Genomic DNA, 23,276 nt, shown 5'->3' on the forward strand with positions numbered 1-23,276 from the left:
TAGCATGAAAACATATTTTTAAAAAAACTAACCCCAAACTCCCTCACCCAAAGGTACCAATAAAAGTACCTATCCAATACAGCACACATGTGGAAGATGTGTAGCTTACCACTTCAACATTGTGCATTCCCCTCCTAACATCAGGAACAAAGAAAATATATTTGTTCTCACCAATTCAGTGCAACAAATTACTCTAAATTCTCGTCTGACCCAGAAAGAGAAACTAGAAAGTCCTAATGCTTGAAGAAGAAAGAGCTAGACCATCTTTATTCACAGCAATTGGACTCATTCTGAGTTTGTGTGGAGAAGCTGTGGGGGCTGTTGAGGATCTTAGACCAAGAGAAGAGCCTGGTTAAAATTAACTCTGCTCTTCCTCGTTGACATCTAGTCATGTGTCACCTACCAAGGGCATAAGGCCTCAGAAGGACATTGCTAGACAGCTCCCATCTCATCATGTGGACATCAACATGAGTTCACACAGGCTAGGGTGGCTGTCTCACTTTGTCATAGATGACAAAGGGATGAGATCACCTTCGTTGCCAGAACATTTATATACAATGCATGGCTATACACGAATTACTGTTTTTCTTTGTTCAGCTCAGATGTTGTTAGTCATTTTACTTAGAATCTTTATTCTCTCCTTTAGGGTACATCAGTGAAGGGTTCCTGGCCGTGCAACATGCCTTAGACAAGGCCATCATGCTACATCATGGCGGTGCTGGTGCGACAGCACTCTTTAATGACACCAGCCTTTTCATTCAGAGATTTCCAACCCCTGCTTTTCATCAGGATTTCTTCCATAAACTTGCTAATATTTTCATCCCTCTAACAATGGCATGTACCTTCTTTATGAATTATCTTACCCTGGTTCAGTCCATTGTGTGGGAAAAGGAAAACCAATTGAAGGTAACTATTTTTCTTGTAGACAGCGTTTACATTGAAAATTTGGAAGTGTGGGGTGAACTTATGTGGAAGGTTGAATTAGCTCCTTATGTTCAAAACCAACAGTTTGTTTTCACGTGCAGCCATTCAAAGCGCACACTTGTGGCAATTCTCTATAATTTTGTCTTTATTCAAATTTTTTTAGATGACTCTTAGTTTCAGTATATGGAAGACTACTTTAAGGAACATTCCAGATATAATTTGAATATCAACTACCCTCAAACTACTCAATGCATCCAGTCCAGGGTTAGTGATTTATCAGGTGGTTTTTGAATACTGATCTGATCTCATTAGTTATAAGTCTGGACAATTTTTCTGTTCTTCTTTTATCTGATCTTAATAGGTATCATGTTCTTACACATTTCTCCATTTTCTCTCCATTATTCAAATTTTTGTTTGCCATTCAGCGGTTCATGATCCTCTCTTGTGACTCGTTTCTGTAAAATCAGAAGCTATGCTCCCAGACTCTTTGCTGGTCTGACAGATTTCTGCCATTCTGATTAACTTTGGTCTCGACTTTTCCCTGCCGTCTGCATCTTCTCTGCTTTATTTATCTCACTCTAATCTGGGTTACCCTCTCCCTCTGTGCCTGTGTCTAGCTTGTCCTTCTTTTCTAGGCTCATGGGGTAAAAAGTTAGGCTGTTGGCTGTAGCTCTTTCTTCTTTACCTCAGGCCTCTCTAGCTGTAAAGTTCTCTTCCAGCCCCATTTCCACTGCGTCCCATAAGCTTTGGTGTCTTGTGTTTTTGTCTTCTACTTTTCCTTGTTATTTCTTGACTGGTCCTTGAAGGATGCATTGTTAATTTCTACCTGTTAATGTTTTTTTCAGTTTTCCTGTTGTTGATTTCAGGTTTCATCCCTTTGTGATAAGAAAAGATAATTCACATAATATCATGCTCAAAAAAAAAAAAAAAGAAAAGAATAAAATTTAAAATTACAATGGGCAAAGTAAATAAAAAACTAAGATGTAAAAAATGAAATATATTAAGACTTTCTTTATAGGCTAACATTTATTCTGGATATGGTTAAGGAAGAAATGAGAATTTATTTCGTTTGATTTCATGTTCTGTCACTTGAATCCAGTTGGGTAGTGTTGTTTGAAGATCCTCCATTTTTCACAGAGCTTCTTTGTGTCCAGTTTTTCTGTGACTGAAAACGTTATATTGAAGTCTCCAGTGATTTTTGCCTCATTTAATCCTGTTGGTGTTTTTCTTTGTGTATTTTGTTGATTTTGCTTTTGGTTCATACATGTCTTTCACTGTAGCATCTTCATGATAAAATGGCTTTTTTTTCAAAACACAATAGCCTTGACTTCTATAATAATTTTGATGTAAAAACATTTTTGTTTACTAATACTTCTGCTACCCCAGCTCCATTTGGATGACTATTTCATGGGATATATTTTTGTATTTCCACTTCAACTCAATTCTGCTGTAAAATATGAGGTGAATTTCAACAAAACTCACAAATATATTAAATGATGTTTATAGATACGACATCCAATGTATCTGTAATATCACATTCTTTGTAAGTATAGTGGGTATACCAGAAGCCTCAAATAACAGAGTATGATCTCTATACCAAGAGAATTAAATTACATATTTAATAAGAGTCACAGAAGTAGGAAAACACAAATATTTGAACATTAAACCAAGACTGGATATGAAACAGTCACAGAACACATCTCAGGGAACAGAAAAGGCCTGGATAATACAAAGCATGTTTTTCTCTGGGAACAGCAGAGTGAAGAATAGAGCTCACAGTTATTTGGCAATTAAACAACAAACTTATATAAACAACATATAGATCAAATAATAATACAGGGGAAAAATAGAAAATATTCCCACCTGTTAGCAAATGTGTAGTTCATCAAGATTAATGGTATACGTCTAAAGTGAGTTGTAAGGTACACTCAGACCTTTCTGGTGATCTGTGCACAGCAAGCTCATTGCAGTATGTGTTGAAACCAGATAGTGTGATGGTTTCTTCAAGATTGTTTTGACTACCCTGGGTCTTCTGAATGTCCATATGAATTTTATTAGTGTTTGTCAATCTCTAAGTTTATGTATGTGCATATAATACATATCTGTGAATATGTTTATGTGTCTGAGTGCAGGTGCCTACATGCCATACCATGCTTGTCAAAGGACAGCTTTGGGTGTTGGTCTTCACCTCCCACCTTGCTTGTGACAGGGTCTCTTTGTTCTTCATGGATATGTGCAGCAGGCTGGCTCATGAGCCTCTAGAGAGTCCCCTGTTGCCACCTCCTATCTTGTCATAGGAGTATTAAGATTACTGACATGCTGCCATTCTGGGCTTTATGTAGATTCTGAGGTTTCATGTAACTGTACAAAGATCTTTAAAAGGGGATTGTGTTTAGTTTGTACACTAAATTAAGGGATCTTACCATGTTAGCAATATTAAGTGTTCTGGTTCATGAAATGAGGAGCTTTGCATTTATTCCGACTTTCTGTCATCTCATTCAACCATGTCTTGCACTTTCTATGTACAAGTCTCGCACTACTTTTGTTAAATGTACTTTGTTGCTGTAAGTGCTTATTAAAGTTTGCTAAGTAAGTGTCTATAAGATGGCTCACAGGCAGGAGCACTTGCACACAGACCTGATGACCTGAATTTTATACCTGGACCCCAGAAGGTGACAGGAGAGAACCAACTTCCAAGAATTGTCTTCTGACTTCCATGTGCACCATACCACATGCATACCTCATGCACACACATATGCATGCACAAACACAAGAATAAATAATAGATAGATAGATGATAGATAGATAGGTGATAGATAAAATTTTGCAAAGTGCATCTGTTTCAAGTATTAAACTCCAGAAAACTTAATGGCACATTTTATCTTGTTTTTGTCTCTTACAGGTAATAGCACGAACCTGTAACCACTCTAAAGAGATTTGAATAGCATGCATATGTTCACAGATCTTCCCAGTCATGCATTCATTAATTCAAAAGGCATTCCTTGAGAATCTTGTATGTATAAAGCAGGTAGAAATCGGGAGTGGGCTATAGTCATAGAATATTTAAATTGATACATTAGTAAAATTCAATAAAAATATTTTAAGTAGCTTCTGAATATTGAGACCTTTCAACTGACCTTTCTTAATCTAAGCTAACATTATGTTCCTTGTGAATGCTTTGAATATGCTTTTGCTAAAACTCAAAATACCTCATATTTCTATAAACAACTACTTCTGAAGAAAATAGATTGTTTATAAGGATTATTGCTAAAGCTGTGAGCATTTTCCTCTTTTCATCTTAATTTTAGTACTCTCAAGTTTTATGATTGAATTTAAATATTATATCTTTTTCTAGAAATATAATTATAAGAAAGATATATTTTAGTGGTTTGTAGCTTTGTTTACATGCACTCTGTGTCTTTAACAGTATCAGGCAATTATTGGAGAAATGACCTCTGAGCTTATAAAAACTACAGGACTCAGTCACTAGCTGAACAATTTTAATGAAATTACAGGAGATCCTGGGCCAAGTTTTATCCTCTTTAACTTGGAGATTTGGGCCATAAATATGAAATTAGATAATGTGTCAGTACATTTTGAGAACTCTAAGGCACTGTGTGGTTGTGTATGTGTTTTTTCATGATATTTAATTTGTGGTAATTCTCCCACAGGAATACCAACTCATGATAGGACTGAGCAACTGGATGCTCTGGGTTGCCTATTTCGTCACATTCTTCTGTTTGTATTCTATTAACATCATATTTATATGCGCGATTTTATTTTTCAAGGCAAGTATCTTTTTGAGTCCAGTATATTGTGTCTAAACTTTAAGAGGGAAACAGAGGCAGCCTAACATCTTTGGTACCGGGAAAGGAAAACTTAGCTTGTGTGGACATCATTGTAGAATCTGAGCTGCTTGGTCTCTTGGCAGACTTCATTTCAAGCCTAGGCAGACCTTCTATGAGAAATGAGTCATTTGGTGCTGGAGATGAAGGCTTTTAAGGTACTTGTCTAACATATACACATCCCTGCATAAACAGCGAGTAATGGCGCATGCCTGTAATCCCAGCAGACAGAGGCAGATCATCATCAGCTACAAAGAGTTCAAGGCCAGTTTGGCCTCTATGAGACCCTGTCCAAAATAAGTATTAATTTTTCATCTCCTTGAGTGTGTCACTAGTGTTGACCAGGAATAATAACGTATTTAAGGGCATTTCTTTTCTTATACTTTGTCATGATAACACATCATACATGACTAAACCAGATTTCTAATTCTTTTGCTAGATTGAACCTGCACAAATCTTCCAATACAATGATCCAATCCTTGTCTTTGTCTTTTTGTCACTTTATGCCATCTCATCTATATTCTTCAGTTTTATGGTTAGCACACTGTTTAATAAAGGTGAGTACATGATTCTTCCTGGGAAAGAGGCTCAATAACAAACAAACACTATGTTTGAACACTCCTCCTAAATGTTATCTACCACCACACCCCTAGTCTCTATGCTCTGAGATGGCCTGTGCCCTCGAAATAGAGCAAGTGCAGAGTGTTGGCTCACACCTGTAATGCCAGTGGTTGTGAGGCAGAAGCAGGGGATTAGGAGTTTATGGATATACTCAACATTATAGTAAGTTTGAAGCCAGCCTGGACTAATGAGATTTTGCCTTTTAAAAAAGAAGAAACAGAATGAGGTGAGTGGTGAAAATTGATAAGCACAGGATTTGTGTGTTGCTGTGATCGTATTTGATCATATGTGGGTGTTCTTTCTAACCTGAACTGTCTCTTGTATCCATCTAGCCCTTCCACCAGAAATTGTTGAGATGCAGATGGTTTTTGACCTGGAGAGAACAGTGTCTGCTAGCTTGATGATGAGAAAATCAAGAAAACAGCAGAATTGCTTCTTGTACTTAAATGTGTGTTGTTGGTCTGTTAGGTATTTGAAATGCAGTGCCTACTCCCACAGAAGTGGGTTTGACCTCTGGAGTATAGATATAATATGCACAAAAATTATTGTAGAATTCTCCAAAGAAGCAGAAACAATGGAAAATAAAGGGGTATTATGATGAGGTTTATTTTGGTTATGGAGGCCGAAAAGTTACCCTCCCCATCTGAAATCTGTGACCAAGGGATCCAGGAAAGCCACTGATTAATTCCAGTATGTGTTCTGATGCCTAATAATGAGAGGAGTCAGTGGATCAGTCTAGTCCCAAGCAGGATAAGACTAGTGTTCTGGACATGAAGGCAGTCAGGAAGAAAAAGAGAATTCTCCCTCCCTCCGTCTGTTCCTTCTGGGTTCTCAGTGTAAGGTAGGGCAATCAAACCGGTTTAAGTCAACAGACTCAACTGCTGACCTCAACTAGGGGCACTCAGACACACAGAGAAACAATGTCTAATCTGTGTGTCCCACAGTACATTCAGGATAATGTATGAAACTAGCCACCAGAAGACATGCAGAGAGCAATGAAAATTAATAAGTCATAGCATACATACAAGAAGATCCTAGATCACAATAATGCAAGTGAAAGTGGTCTTAAGGTAGTAGGTAGGTTTTGAAAAGTTTTTGGATGATTGAAATGAGAATAGACAATAAAATCAATGGCTATTCATTCATCCATTCATCCACTCACACATTCTCATATGTTGTGATTAGCATGGTCTCTAACAACAAAGACAAATAAAACTTTCTTCCTTACCCTTTCAGGGTTCACATGCCAAGGGATTTTTGTGAAATTACAATCCCACTGGAATGTGAGAATTCCTATTTTTCTATGTCCTTAATAATAGACTTGCCCCAAATTAGAGTTGTGAAGTGTTATATAAAAGCAATTTCATTTGTTTTCTTTTTTTAATAAATAATTTTTTTCTTTATTATTATATGTTTTAAATTTTATACATCAGCCATGGGTTCCCCTGTCCTCCCCCCCTTCCGCCCCCACTCCCACCTTCCCCCCCCAGCCCCATCCCTCCATTCCCATGTCCTCCAGGATCAAGACACCCCTGGGGATTCATTTAAACATGGTAGAGTCAGTATAAGCAGGTCCTGTCACCTCCATCCAGACTGAGCAAAGTGTCCCTGTGTAAGCCCAAGGTTTCAAACAGCCAGCTCATGCACTAAGGACAGATCCTGGTCCCACAGACTGGATGCCTCCCAAGCAGATCAAGCTATTCAAAGGTCTCAATTATCCAGAGGGCCAGATCCAGCTGGGAGCTCCAAAGCCTTTGGTTCATAATTCATGTGCTTCCATTCGTTTGGCTATTTGTCCTTGTGCTTTTTGCAATCTTGGATTCAACAATTCACACTCTTGCAAACCCTCCTCTTTCTCGACAGTTGGACACCTGGAGCTCCACCTGGGGCCTGGCTGAGGATCTCTGCATCCACTTCCATCAGTTATTGGATGAGAGTTCCAAGATGACTGTTAGGGTGTTTGGCCATCTGATCACCAGACTAGGTCAGATCAGGCTTTCTCTCGACCACTGCCAGCAGACTACAGAGGATATATCATTGTGGATTTCTGGGGACCTCTCAAGCACTCTGCCTATTCCTGGTCTCATGAGGTCTTCATTTATCATTGTCTATTATTCCTCATTCTCCCTTTCTGTTCTTGATCCAGCTGGGATCTCCTGCTCCCCTAAGCTTTCTTTCCCTCCAATCTAGCCCTTCATTACTCCCACTGTCATCCAAGTTGTTCATGAAGATCTCATCCATTTCTCTGTCATTGGGTGATCCTTGGGTCTTTCCTAGGATCCCGTTTTCTAGGTAGCCTCCCTGGAGTTGTGTAGCAGTCTAGTCATCTTTGTTTTACATCTAGTATCCTCCTATGAGTGAGTACATACCATGTTTGTCCTTCTGAGTCTGGGTTACCTCACTCAGGATGATTTTTTCTAGATCCATCCATTTGTGTGCAAACCTCATGATGTCATTGTTTTTTTCTGCTGAGGAGTACTCCATTGTGTATATGTACCATATTTTCTTTATCCATTCTTCAGTTGAAGGGCATCTAGGTTGTTTCCAGGTTCTGGCTATTACAAACAATGCTGATACGAACATAGCTGAGCAAATGCCCTTGTGGTATGATTGAGCATACCTTGGGTATATGCCCAAGAGTGCTATAGCTGGATCTTGGGGGAGATGGATTCCCAATTTTCTAAGGAAGTGCCATATTGATTTCCAAAGTGGCTGTACAAGCTTGCATTCCCACCAGCAGTGGAGGAGAGTTCCCCTTGCTCCACATCCTCTCCAGCATAAGCTGTCTTCTGTGTTTTTGATCTTAGCCATTCTGACAGGTGTAAGGTGGTATCTAAGAGTCGTTTTGATTTGCATTTCCCGGATAATTAGGGATGTTGAGCAATTCCTTAAATGTCTTTCAGCCATTTGAACTTCCTCTGTGGAGAATTCTCTATTGAGTTCTATAGCCCATTTCTTAATTGGACTGTTGGGCATTTTGATGTCTAATTTCTTGAGTTCTTTATATATTCTGGATATCAGCCCTCTGTCAGATGTGGGGTTGGTGAAGACCTTTTCCCATTCTGTAGGCTGTCACTTTGTCTTGTTGACCGTGTCCTTTGCTCTACAAAAGCTTCTCAGTTTCAACAGGTCCCATTGATAGATTGTTTCTCTCAGTGTCTGTGCTACTGGTGAAAGTGATCTCCGGTGCCAATGTGTTCAAGAGTACTTCCTACTTTCTCTACTATCAGGTTCAGAGTAGCTGGATTTATGTTGAGGTCTTTGATCCACTTGGATTTAAGTTTTGTGCACGGTGACAGAAATGGATCTATTTGCAGCCTTCTACATATTGACATCTAGTTATGCCAGCACCATTTCTTGAAGATGCTTTCTTTTTTCCATTGTATATTTTTGGCTTCTTTGTCAAAAATTATATATTCATAGGTGTGCAGGGTCTTCAATTCAATTCCATTGGTCCACATGTCGGTTTTTATGCCAGTATCAAGCTATTTTTACTACAGTAGCTCTATAGTAGAGCTTGAGGTCGGGGAGTGTGATGCCTCCAGAGGTTATTTTATTGTACAGGATTCTTTTGGCTATCCTGGGTTTGTTTTTCCATATGAAGTTGATTATCATTCTTTCCAGGTCTGTGAAGAATTGTGTTGGTAATTTGATGGGAATTGCGTTGAATCTGGAGATTGCTTTTGGTAAGATCGCCATTTTTACTTTGTTAATCCTTCCTATCCATGAGCATAGGAGATCTTTCCATTTTCTGACATCTTCTTCAATTTCTTTTTTCAGGGACTTAAAGTTCTTGTCATATAGGTCCTTCACATGCTTAGTTAGAGTAACCCCAAGGTATTGTATATCATTTGTGGCTATTGTAAAGGGTGATGTATCTCTGATTTCCTTCTCAGCCTGTTTGTCTACTGTATATAGGAGGGCTACTGATTTTTTTGAGTTGATCTTGTATCCTGCAATGTTGCTGAAAGTTTTTATTAGCTGTATCAGTTCCTTGGTTGAAATTTTGGGGTCACTCATGTATACTATCATGTCATCTGCAAATAGGGAGAGCTTGAATTCTTCTTTACGAATTTGTATTCTCTTAATCTCTTTATGTTGTCTTATAGCTCTGGCTAGAACTTCAAGTACTATATTGAATAAGTATGGGGAGAGGGAACAGCCTTGCCTTGTTTAGTGGTATTGCTTTGAGTTTCTCTCCATTTAATTTGATGTTGGCTGTTGGCTTGCTGTAGATTGCCTTTATTATGTTTAGGTATGTTCCCTGTATTCCTGATCGCTCCAAGACCTTTATCATGAAGGGGTGTTGATTTGTCAAATGCCTTTTCTGCATCTAGTGAGATGATTATGTGGGTTTTTTTTTCCTTGAGTTTGTTTATATGGTGTATTACATTGACGGACTTTCGTATGTTGAACCACCCTTGCATCCATGGGATGAAGCCTACTTGATCATGGTGGATAATTGTTTTGATGTGTTCTTGGAGTCTGTTTGCCAGAATTTTATTGAGTATTTTTACATCAATGTTCATGAGGGAGATCGGTCTATAGTTCTCTTTCTTTGTTGCATCTTTGTTTGGTTTGGGAATCAGAGTAATTGTAGCCTCATAGGAGGAGTTTGGTAATATGCCTTCTTCTTCTATTGTGTGGAACAATTTAAAGAGTATTGGTATTAAGTCTTCTTTGAAGATCTGGTAGAATTCTGCAGTGAAACCATCAGGTCCAGGGCTTTTTTTGGTTGGGAGACTTTTAATGACTGATTCTATTTCTATTTCCTTAGGGGTTATTGGACTATTTAAATGGTTTCTCTGGTCTTGATTTAACTTAGGTATGTGGTACCTATCCAGAAAAATATCCATTTCTTTTAGATTTTCCAGTTTTGTGGAGTAGACGTTTTTGAAGTATGACCTGATGATTCTCTGGATTTCCTCATTGTCTGTTGTTATGTCCCCCTTTTCATTTCTGATTTTGTTAATTTGGATGCTCTCTCTATATCTTTTGGTTAGTGTGGATAAGGGCTTGTCTATCTTGTTGATCTTCTCAAAGAACCAACTCTTTGTTTCATTAATCCTTTGTATTGTTCTCTTTATTTCTATTTTATTGATTTCAGCTCTCAATTTGATAATTTCCTGGCATCTATTCCTCCGGGGAGACTTTGCTTCTTCCTGTTCAAGGGCTTTCAGTTGTGCTGTCAAGTCACCAGTGTGACATTTCTCCAGCTTCTTTGTATGTGCATTCAGTGCTATGAATTTCCCTCTTAGCACTGCTTTCATAGTGTCCCATAAGTTTGGGTATGTGGTGTATTCATTTTCATTGATTTCTAGGAAGTCTATCATTTCTTTCTTGATTTCTTCTTTAACCCATTGGTGATTCAGTTGAGCATTATTCAGTTTCCATGAGATTGTAGGATTTTTGACATGATTTTGTTGTTGTTGTTGTTGTTGTTGTTGAAATCATAGGAATTTATTCCAATTTTTTTTGTATCTGTTGAGATTTGCTTTGTGGCCAAGTATGTGGTCGATTTTAGAGAAGGTTCCATGGGGTGCTGAGAAGAAGGTATATTCTTTTTTGTTTGGGTGGAATGTTCTTTAGATATCGATTAAGGCCATTTGAGCCATAACATCAGTAAAGTCCATTATGTCTCTGTTAAGTTTCGATTTGGCCGATCTGTCCAGAGGTGAAAGTGGGGTGTTGAAGTCTCCCACTATTAATGTGTGGGGTTTTATATGTGATTTAAGCTTTAGTAATGTTTCTTTTACATATGTGGGTGCCCTTGTGTTTGGGGCATAAATGTTCAGAATTGAGACTTCATCTTGGTGGATCTTTCCTGCAATGAGTATGTAATGTCCTTCATCATCTCTTTTGATTGATTTTAGTTTGAAGTCTATTTTGCTGGATATTAGGATGGCTACACCAGCTTGCTTCTTAAGACCATTTGATTGGAAAGTCTTTTCCCAGACTTTTATTCTTAGGAGGTGTCTGTCTTTGAATTTGAGGTGTGTTTCTTGTATGCAGCAGAAAGATGGGTCCTGTTTTCATATCCATTCTGTCAGTCTGTGTCTTTTTATAGGTGAATTAAGTCCATTGATATTAAGGGATATTAATGACCAGTGATTGTTTGTTCCTGTTGTTATTTTTATTTTTTGGTGGTAGTGTGTGTGTACTTCTCTTCTTTGGGGTTTACTGTTGTGGTGTTATCTATTGCCTGTGTTTTCATGGGTGTATCTGCCTTCCTTAGGTTAGAATTTTCCTTCTAGTGCTTTCTGTAGGGCTGGGTTTGTGGATAGGTATTGTTTAAATCTGGTTTTGTCTTGGAAGGTCTTATTCACTCCATCTATGATGATTGAAAGTTTTGCTGGGTATATTAGTCTAGGCTGGCATCCATGGTCTCTTGGTGTCTGCATTATATCTGTCCAGGTCCTTCTGGCTTTCAAAGTCTCCATCGAGAATTCGGGTCTTATTCTGGTGGGTTTGTCTTTATAAGTCACTTGGCCTTTTTCCTTTGCTGCCCTTAATATTCTTTCTTTATTCTGTACATTTAGTTGTTTAATTATTATGTGGCGAGGGGACTTTTTTGGGGGGTCTAGTCTGTTTGGTGTTCTATAGGCTTCTTGTATCTTCATAGGCATTTCCTTCTTTAAGTTGGGAAAGTTTTCTTCTATGATCTTGTTAAATATATTTTCTGTGTGTAGATGTATCCTGCTTGTTAAATAAGAAACACAGAGCCAGTTGCAGAGTTAAAAACCACGAGGTCAGAGCCAAAGCGGAAAACCTTACCCTTCACTGCTTCTGCGGTTCCTCCTCTCTCCGCTTTGGCTCTGACCTCGTGGTTTTTAACTCTGCAACTGGCTCTGTGTTTCTTATTTAACAAGCAGGATACATCTACATCTGTGCCTTTGAGTTGGTATTCTTCTCCTTCATCTGTCCCTATTATTCATAGGTTTGGTCTTTTCATGGTGTCCCAAATTTCTTGGACATTTTGGGTCATGACTTTGTTGGTTTTAGTGTTTTCTTTGACTGATGAATCCATTTCTTCTACCGTCTCTTCAACACCAGAGATCCTCTCTTCCATCTCTTGCATTCTCTTGGTTATACTTGCCTCTGAAGTTCCTGTTTGTTTACTCAGATTTTCTATTTCCAACATTCCTTCTGCTAGTGTCTTCTTCATTTTTTCTATTTCCCTCTTCAGGTCTTGGATTGTCTCCCTTGCTTTTTCATGATTTTCACTCAAGGTTTATTGTTTTCTTCTGCTTTAATTGACCTTTCCTCTAGTTTTTTATAGCGTTCTTCCCATTTTTGTTTGTCTGTTCCTCCACGTTATTTTTGATTTCTTCTATGAAAGGCTCTAGCCTCTTCATGATGTTACTTATAAGGTTGTTTTCTTCTTCTTCTCCTTCTTCTTCTTCTTCTTCTTCTTCTTCTTCTTCTTCTTCTTCTTCTTCTTCTTCCATTCTGTGATGTTCAGGTCTAGCTGTTGGAGAAGGGCTAGGTTCTGGTGATGCTGTATTGCTCTTTATTTTGTTGTATGTACTTCTGCCTTGACATCTGCCCATCTCCACTTGTATTCATTCTTGGTCTTATCAGTGTACTTCGTCCATAGAGAGTTGACAGATTCAGGGAGCCTCTCTCTGGTCCAGATGGAAGCTCTGGTCCAGATTGAAGTGCTGGTCCAGATGAGAGTGCTGGCCGGATAGGAGCTGGGGAGCTGGACTCTGAGTCTCGGGAAGTCCCTGGGGTCTCCCTATTTTGTCCAGATGGGTGCTCCTCTTGTCCAGATGGGAGTTCCTCTGGTCTCTCATCCAGATGGGAGTTCCAGGGCAGGATGGAAGCTGGGGGCTGGTCTCTGATATTCAGGAAGTGGCTGGGGTCTCCAGCATATGGGTGTGCGGGCAGGGTGTGGAGACTGCAGGGTCTGTCTGCAGTCTTGGAAAAGGGGAGCCTTCCTGCAGGGCCCACGGATTGGCAGGCAACTGGAGCCAAGTTGGTCAGGTCCTCCCAGAGTGTGCTGTGTCCAGCAGTGTGACCCAGGCACAGTTGCTTCTCTGACTATAACCCAGGCACTCACCTCTGCTCATAAAAACAATTTAAATCTACATTTTTTTCAAACTGGAAGTATAGTTAGATGGCAGAGCCCTTGGTTGGCATATGTGATACCCTAGGTTCAATTTTCAGTACCACAGAAGAGAAACTGAAAATAAATTTTCATTTCATCAGGTACTAATGAAGTTTATGTGTATGTTACCAATGACTCGTGTGTATTTTCTCTTCTGGAAAATTTGGCCATGTTGGACAGGTATGGTAGCACACACTTATAATCTCAGCACTTGGGAGGCTGAGGCAGAAAGAATACCAAAAGTTGGAGTCCAGTATGGTCTATATAGTAAGTTCCAGGCCAGCCAGGGCTACACAGCTAGACCCCCATCTCAAAAACTTATTCCCAAGATCCTTCTTTCTTTCTTAAAGTCTATCATTCTGTCTGATAGTTTAGCCACTTCACTCTGGCATGGATGACTTTTTCTAGACTTGTGATTAATTTGTATCTTTGACGTCTAATACATTCTGACACCTTGCTTTTCCGGAATTTAACTCATGCCATGGCATTTAGTACATTGACACAAGTATAATAATGTCTAATCGGGAAGGGTTTGCATCTGCCAGTCAGCCATTTATTTTATATATGCCTCATCTTTTTCTTCCTTGTACCTTCTATTTTGAATCCCATCTCATTTCCTCTTCTGTATAGCTTCTGATTATTTTCTTATATAAATTATAATTAATGCCATAATCATGAGCAGTTTATGACGTTAGCTTCAATAACATTTTAAAAAAAGACTTTTGTTGAGCTCCAGCTCAAGTATTAATGGTATCTCCTCTCTTCTCAGAAAGATACTAGAGTGAAAATGTTTTCCCCAGCTCTATATTTGTTATTATTAAATATATATAATAAAATAATAATAAAATTGCTAAGGACCAAACTCCTGATATGTGGTCCCAGAACCAAGAAGTCTCTCTTGGATTCTTAAATGATGGTTTTTGCCACATAGAGAATTCTTGGTTGACAAGTTTTTATTTTGTTTTCACGATGTCACTCCAGTGACTTCCGGCCTCTAGAGTCCAAGAGGGAAGTATGCTATAGTCTTGTACTGGACAGAATTCTCTCCCTTAAGACTCCATAGTCGGGTTGGAGATTTAGCTCAGTGGTAGAGTGCTCACCTAGCAAGCACAAGGCCCTGGGTTCCATCCTCAGCTCAAAAAAAAAAAAAAAAAAAAGACTCCATAGCCTTTTGTTTTGTTTTCTAATTCTGCAATGTAACCCAGGACCTCAAGTATATTAGGCAAGCACACTACCATTGAGTGACACCTTCAGCACTTTATTTTGCCAATTCTCTGCCTTTGGAATTTGACTTTTTTTTTTTTTAAATTCTGGATGTGTCTCAGCATAAGCTTCTTTGACTTCCCTATTTGAAGTGGTGTTTTTGTTTTGTTTTGTTTTGTTTTGTTTAGATGAGGTTTGTGCCCTTTTTTTTAAGTGTAAAAGTTTTCAATGACAGTTCTTCAAATCAAATACTTACTTTCTTCCTCTATGACTGCTCTTTGCATATGGAGGTGACTTTGAGAGCGGCCCCAGGGCTCTTAGACTCTGCCAAGTTTTTATTCTATTTTTCTTACTGCTCCTTAAGAGTGCGTAATGCCAGTAGTACTATTTTTAACTGCTGCTTTTCCCCTTTGTCTGCTCAGCCGTGTAAAGTATTCATTTGGTGTACTTGCAGTCTGAGCATCTGCTTAGTTCCTTTCATAATTTCATCACTTCATTGATAGTCTCTACAAGTAGAGATCTCTTTTTCCTACTTCCCCTCAGCTCTTTCTTTCAGGAATTGAGCTTATTTTAGATGGATTGTTTACAGTCTTTGTTTAAGAAGTCCATTCTCTGGCCTTCCACAGGGGCAAGTATTTCCTTTGTGGTGTTGTTTCATTTTTCTTTTGTATATGAATAGCTTATATCATCTTCTTTGCATGCTTCATAATTCTTGGCTGAATACAGCAGTATTTCAACTATTATTAAATGGCAACTCTGAAAATCAAATCACATTTTGGAACTTCAAAATACTCTAAAACCCATCTACCCTCTGCATCTGGGTAACAGTTATGTGGCTTGATCTTTTGTGGGGCCCCTAGCAGGGGAACCAGGACCTGTCCCTGATGCATGAGCTGGCTCTTTGTAATCTATACCCTATGGTGGGATGCCTTATTCAGCCTTGATGCAGCGGAGAGGAGCTTGGTCCTGAAGCAACAGAGCCATGCTTTGATATGCCATGCTTTGTGGATTCCCAAGGGAGACCTTGCCCCATCTGATGGAGGTGGGGGAGGAGTAGATAGGGAGTTAGAGGGGAGGTGGGGGGAGAAAATAGGAGGAGAGGGGAGAGGGGAAACTGTGGTTGGTATGTAAAATAAAATAAAGAAAAAATTTTTTAAAAAACTATCTAGTTGGGTTTTTGTTGTGTTGTTTTAAACACTGAATTGTAGTTTCTTGACTTATTCAGGAATTCTTCTTTTCATCCATTACCATGACTTAGACCAACCTCATAATGCCTGAATGAATATTTTGATTATTCCAATAGTTTGTTTATATTTATAATGTCTTGTGTTGAGTGGTAATAAAATTATAAATTTCTAATAACAGTTATGATGTTCATATTCATTGCATATAGAACAAACAAGTCCAGAAATATGAGCTCTTTATGTGTTTGATTTCAGCCCTTTTTTTATTTCCAGAAATATCTTTGTACACACTGCATTGCAAACATCACACTTATGTTCTCGGAAAAATAGTGGTAAACAAAACAGACATTTTCACTTCTTGTAATGCTTACTTAGTGTACATATAAAAAGCCAATTTATATGTTGTGTTTCTCAAAATTGCTTAAGTTGACCACATTTCCCTTTACATTTGCAGTCAATTTTGCTATGAGCTTAGGAAGTTCCTTTTTTCTCCTCACCTACTTCCCATATGTTATCATGTATTCAAAGTATGAACATATGACATTCAAGCAAAAGCTGATTTGGTCCTTCAACTACAATGTTGGGATGGCATTCGGATTTAAATTCCTAATTGATGCAGAGACAAAGAGTGAGTAGTGACCTTGTAAACTTTGCTGTGTTCTAGAAGATGCATAGTTAATACCTTACTAGTTATTCATAGTTTAATTTTGATTGCTAAACTGTCCTCCAAAATTTTCTTCTACTTTATACTAACATATGAGTGACTTCACAATCTCTCCAAACTTATTAGGTGTCCAGAAGATCCCCTTCCTGTTTCTTCTGGAGCAGGAATTTATCCCTACATTTCAATGATTATGTTTCTCCAAAATTATGTATTCCAGTGAGATTTTTAGCATGCAAAGCAATGAGAGGAATCATCATCTTAGTCCATAGGTCTGCTTATTTTTATTAAATTCTATTTTCCCGAAGTCTGTGTAGTTCATTTTTATTCAATTCATTTCTAGTTGTTTCTCTGTTTGGGTATAGTGAGAGATAGTTTCCCAATGACTTATTCAGATGTCCTCTTGCAGTCCGACATGCTAAGGCTGTAGGAAGTTAGTGGATTTACACAGGAACCTCCAGAGAGCACCAACATGCCACTCAGTTACAATACAGATGAAGAACTATTTTAGTCCCTCTGGCATCTAATTGAATGTTTCACGATTTGTCTTAGAAACTGGAGTGAAATGGAGTAACATATTTTCATCAGCGGATAAAGACAGCTTTTCATTTGCCTATGTGCTAGGAATGCTTTTAGTTGATGCTTTCCTATATGCCCTTGTGGCCTGGTATATAGAAGCTGTCTTTCCAGGAGAGTACGGTGTGCCCAAGCCATGGAACTTTTTCATGACGGTGAGTCTTGGTGCCTGTTATTCATAGGTGAATCCTTGTGAATTTGGTCTAAAACATCTTAAAAGAAAATCACTAGTCAGTTTTACACTGAGTATGCAGACAAGGTGGGAGAGCCATCCTTATCTATGTTCCTGCCATACTAATCCACTATTGTTTCCCTAATATAGCCTGAGCCCTCACATTTACATAGACAGACGATAAAGGTAAGGTCATGGAGTCCTAGGTTATTATTGCAGATATCTGTAACTATATGTGGGGAAACATAACCCATGAGTAAGAGCTGGAAACTGACCAAAGTGTGAAGATTGTGAGGGACGAGTCCACACATTGTCAGTAGTGTATTTCAGAAAGGCTGTGTGTTTTTAAAGAAGGTAACAGCATTGAGACTCTGGACACCAACCCAGAGAAGTTTAATCACATCTGGATCCTCATCACCTTTGGTCCAGATTTCTTACCCAGCTCCAGGAAATAGCATGGAAATCTTTGGCCTACATGTTGCTTAGAGAAGATGTGACAGAGATATAGCACTCTCTCTATGACATCAGTTGGCAATAGTTTCCTTTTACCCTCTCAAATATTTACTTTGGGGGGGGGGGTCAGTTGTTTTTTAAGATTACAATTTAATTACATTTCTCCTGTCCTTTTCTTCTTTTCACACCCTCCTATTCTCCTTCAAAGTCATGGCCTCTTAAAAAAATCTGTTATTGTATGTGTATATGTATATACATAAATATCCCTAAGTATAGCCTGTTCAGTCCACATAATGCTACCTGTATATGAATTTTCAGGGCTGACCTCTTAAAACCGGACAACCAGTTGGTGTGCTCTCCCCTGGGGAAGACTGACCCTCCCGTTCCCAGCTTTCCTCAGCTGCCGATGGTTGTTTGTGTAGGGCTGAGGACCATGAGCTGCTCTCTTTCAAGTTCAGCGTGTTCCTTGTTCAGCTCACTTTTGGTGACTCTATGGGAGTAGCTTCTGATAGTATTGGGAGACAATCACAGCAAGTTCCCTGATCCTTAGAATCCTTGAGGCCCACTTCTGTAATGGTCTCTGAGCCTTACATGGGGGAGTGTTTTGTAGATATATCCATTGGGACTGGGCTCCACAACTGTGTATTTTGACTAGTTGTGCTTTTCTGTTATGTTCTCCATCTGTTGCAAAGAGAAGTTTCTTTGATGAGGGGTGTGGGCAAATGATTATAGATTGTTAGACAATTATGCTGGTTTAGTAAAGTAGTGATTATAGATTCTCCTCCAACAATTATGGCTTCATTAATAGTAGTTAACTAGGTTTCCAGAACCAGGCATAGTCTCCTTCTTCTTGAGCTAGTCATAAGACCAAGAGAGTTGTTGGTTACCACCAAGATAGATATGCCACTACTACACCATTAGGGTTATCTTGCCAGTCTGGCCATTGATTTGATTTATAAGCTGGGTAGGACTGTTGGTTGCCTCCCTCCCTTGGAAGCTTGCACGGTGCTTTCTGGTATCACAAAAGCTGATCCTCAGGGAGGAAGTAGACATGTCTGTTCCAGCTCAGGGGACTCTGGGTTCTGTGTTTGAAACACATGGTGTCTTCAGCAATAAGGATTTACCTTCTAAGGGCAACAGCAACAGGCTATATGTTTTGGGAGTCTCTTGGACAGCTCTGGCCAACAACTCAAAGGCAGCTTCTCATGTCTGGTATTGGGATTTCTTATAAGTGTTCTTTCCCTCTTGGAAAGAGAACCAGTAGCCCAGATGAGAAAAATACACTAAAACTGTACATGTATATTTATACATGGAGTTATGTGTATTGTGGGATTTTTTGGTAAATAATTAATACTTGTGGCTCTTTCGGGCATTCTTATTATTATTTAACCCAACTCCCTCCTTCTTCTGTATTTACTTCCTCCCCTTCCATAAAGTGCCCATGCTTTTCCTTTTTCCCCTGTCAGAGCACTTATATCCTGCTACTTCTCTTTATGTTCCTCCCACCTAGTATAATTATCTCCTTTCTCCTCCATACAAATCTCCCTCTTTCCCTATCTCCCTGATAAGATCACTTGTACCCTGCTGTTCCCCTCGCTACTGCTCCCCAACCCCTCTTTGCTGACAACAGTTCCATTCTGCTTTCCTGGTTTCTGCAGTTACTACAGGCTTTGTTATGGTGTATATCCACCACATTTTCACTACCCCTTAATCAACTGTAGGTCATTTAGGTTGTCTCCATTTCCTACCTATTGTGAATAGAACAGCTATGAATGTGGCTGAGCGAGTATCTTCAGAGTAGAATGTTGAGTCCTTGGAGCATATGCCAAAGATTGATATAGCTGTATCATGTGGAAGATTTCTTAGTTTTTTGATAATTCTCTACATGGGTTTTCACAGTGGCTGCAGCAGTTTGAAGTTGCACCAACAGTGAACGAGGATCCCTTTTCTTCCTGCATCCCTTCTAGTACTTGATGTCCTTTATTCTGTAGATCTTTGTGGTAATTTAAATTACAGGAAATTTTTTTAAAAATTTCTTTCTGTTTTTTTTTTCTCCCTCGGACTCCCCCCCCCCATTCATCATTTAGTAATGAGTTGTTAATGTCTTTGAGTTTGTGTATTTACTAGAGGATTTTGCCATCAATTTTAAGTTTTATTTGATTGAGGTCAGATAGGATACAAGGAGCAATTTCAATCATTTCAAATTTGAAAATATTTGTTTTATGTTCCAAGATGTGGTCTGTTTTTGAAAAGTTTCCATGTGCTGCAGAGTTGAATGTGAATTCTTTGGTGTTTGAATAGAATAACCGCAGATCTCTGTTAAGTCCATTTGATGTGTGATGTTGATTAATTCTGAGTATTCTGTTTATTTTTTGTCCAGATGACCTGACTATTGGATAAAGTGATATATCAAAATCACCTTTTATTAACTGATTGATGTTAATCTGTGTCTTTAAATCCAATGATAAATTTTTTTTAATGAAATTGGGCACACTGAGTTCGGTGCCAGTATGTCAGATAATAATGTCTTCTTGGTTAGCTGTTCCCTTGATTAGAATGAAGTGTCCCTTTAAAAATCTAATTAGTTCTAATTTAAAGTCTGTGGTTTCAGATACTAGGATAGTGGCACCTGCTTGCTTCTTGGTCCTTTTTTATTGGGTTACTTTTGTCCATCCTTTTACTTTAAAGTGAGGCCTATCTTTAAGACTAAGATATGTTTCTTGTAGGCAGCAGACAGCTGGATTTTGCTCTGGATCCATTCAGTCAGTCTCAGTCTTTTGATTGTGGAATTGAGGTCATTGATATTTAAAATTGTTACTGAAATGTGTGTGTTCATTGTGATCAATGTGTTGTTGATTTTTTACTTTGCTTGTCTTCTCACTGGTCCTTCATATTTTAATAATTATGACCTCATATGTCTTTCCACAGTCTCTCTGCTATGTGCATTTTTCTCTTCAGCCAAAAATATTGCTACTTTAATGAAGTCTTTCTTTAATGCAGCCTGTAAGAGCAGCGTCCAGGCTGCTACAGGGTTGTAGAGAGGATGCTGCAGAGTAGTGGGGCTTCAGGAACTTTCTCTATCTGAGGGTTTTAGGAAAGGAACACACTTGTTCTGATGGCAACTTTCTTTAATCTCTCATATTGCTCTCTTTTCTCATGTTAGCGTCCCTGTCTGTTTTCTCATGTTGGCTCCCTCCTCCTCTCTTTGTTCTTACAGCTATACATACTCAACAGAAACTTTCATGTTGAATATAGGAACTGTATTGTAAGGTCACATTTCAGTAAATGACAAGGGACAGAGCCATCCTGATAACATACAAGTCATAAATCTCAATGTCTTAATTGGCTGTAAAGTGTAGCTGCAGCTACAAAGAAAGATCTAGTTATTGTTATCTATTTGGAGAGATAGTTTTATAAAACTAAGCTATTGAGGAGTCTAAGAAAAGTAAGGAATTTGTGTATACATCCTATATTTCTAAATGTAGTAACATTTTAAACTAACATTTTGTAATTAACAGAAATGCTGGGCTTTCTCGGAGCGTTTACGGAAAGAGAGCTGTGTCATAAATGCTTTGGTTAGAACTCAGGTTTATCTTCCTGTTTTCATGTGGTCTTCATTTATCATGGTCTGTTATTAAGTGCTAGAGAGGTCCCCAGAAATCCACAATGATAAATCCACTGTAGACTACTAGCAGTGGTCGAGAGAAAGCCTGATCTGACCTAGTCTGGTGATCAGATGTCCAGTTATTGGCTGGAACTCTCAGCCAATAACTGATGGAAGTGGATGCAGAAATCCTCGGCCAGGCCCCAGGTGGAGCTCCAGGTGTCCAATTGTAGAGAAAGAGGAGGGACTGTAAGAGTGTGAATTGTTGAGACCAAGATTGGAAAAGCACAGGGACAAATAGCCAAACTAATGGAAACACATGAATTATGAACCAAAAGCTGTGGAGCCCCCAACTAGATCAGGCCCTCTGGATAAGTGAGACAATTGAATAGCTTGAACTGTTTGGGAGGCACCCAGGCAGTGGGCCCCAGGCCTGTCCTTAGTGCATGAGCTGGCTATTTGGAACCTTGGGCTTACACAGGGACACTTTGCTCAGCCTAGAAGGAGGGGACTGGACCTGCCTGTACTGAATCCACCAGGTTTAAATGAATCCCCAGGGGAGTCTTGGCCCTGGAGGAGATGGGAATGGAGGGGAGGGGCTGGGGGGAACGTGGGGGGGGGGGCGGGAGGGAGGAGAACAGGGGAACCCATGGCTGATATGTAAAATTAAAACACAAATATAATAAATTTAAAAAGGAGGGAAAAAAAAGAACTCAGTTTTATCTTAAATCCCCTAATATAAGCCCACTTGGCATTTTCCAAGGCACAGTGACATAAAAAGTGTTTTAAATCTTAAAATATATTTTCCTATTCTGCATGTAACTTCTGATTGTCTAAGAACACCTGCAGCCCTCATTAGAGGCTACAGAGTCAAGTTATTATCTGTAGCCTTGACTAGTCAGAATATATTTTCACAAACTGAGGTCAGGAATGGGTACAAGGAGTAGATCATTTGCCAGCTAGCAATAATTGGACTTTTTTGTATTTACAACCTAGCCAGATAGCTCAGTATGTCCTTGTGAACTAAGATAGGGAATGTTTATCTAAAAACCCATTAGCAAAGCATTTTGCTTAATCTAAAGTCACTTTGAAGCATTAAATCAGCTAATGGTATACAGTTATCTTAAAGCTGGGGAGATGCAACTATTTTCTTATGTCAACCTAAGCTGTGATATTAAACAGTTCTCAGGAATATATAATTCCTGACTTGTGTAGCAATTCTTTGTATTCATATTTCTTCATCAAACACTGTGTAAGCTAACATAGATACCAGATGGACAATACAGTTTAATGAGGAGTCAGTCATCTTCTAGACAGTACACAGATATAAATGCCCATAAGGTTGAGCTATAATCATGAGATAGACACATTACTGTACAGGTAGTGGGGATATTCTCATAGCTGTTTTGCACAAGTGAAATTACAGACAGAAGCAAATGATATTACAGAGTCTGTGGCTTCATAAGCCTTGCTTGAATGAGGTTCCCCCACCAGAGAACCTAGTGTGTTGAATATCAATTGCTGTCTGCTGCATTTATGTCATGGTCCATGGCATTTCATAATTTTGGTTTGTTGGATACAGATATTTTTCAGGCTCCTTATGTTGTAGAAAGTTTTTCTTTCCCCTTCAAATATGGCAGAGAACTTTGCAGGGTATATTATTTTATGTGGCTGTCATAGGCTTTTAGGACTTGGAATGAATTTCTCTGAGCTCTTCCAGTTTTCAAAGTTTCCATTGAGAAATCAACTATTATTTGTATTGGTATTCCTTTATATGTGACTGGAATATTTTTCTCTTGCAACTTTTAATATGTTTTCTTTGTGATATATACTTAGTGTTTTAACTATGATATGCCATGGGGATTTTCTATTTCATTGTCTATTTTATTTTTATTTTATTGTCTATTTGGTGTCCTTTGTGCT

General features: G+C 38.8%; 1 protein-coding gene across 1 annotated transcript in view; it reads left to right on the forward strand.

Annotated features, from left to right (window-relative positions):
* LOC118576013 (ATP-binding cassette sub-family A member 3-like) overlaps window positions 1–23,276 on the forward strand; it is a 100,936-nt gene that overhangs the window by 18,190 nt on the left and 59,470 nt on the right. The window contains exons 5-9 of the mRNA XM_036176407.1: window positions 647–906; window positions 4,596–4,712; window positions 5,209–5,326; window positions 16,342–16,515; window positions 17,101–17,279. Coding sequence (XP_036032300.1) covers window positions 647–906; window positions 4,596–4,712; window positions 5,209–5,326; window positions 16,342–16,515; window positions 17,101–17,279 — 848 coding nt within the window. The remainder of the gene's footprint in view (window positions 1–646; window positions 907–4,595; window positions 4,713–5,208; window positions 5,327–16,341; window positions 16,516–17,100; window positions 17,280–23,276) is intronic.

This window comes from Onychomys torridus, chromosome 1, assembly GCF_903995425.1.
Source record: "Onychomys torridus chromosome 1, mOncTor1.1, whole genome shotgun sequence".
Classification (NCBI taxonomy): Eukaryota; Metazoa; Chordata; class Mammalia; order Rodentia; family Cricetidae; genus Onychomys; species Onychomys torridus.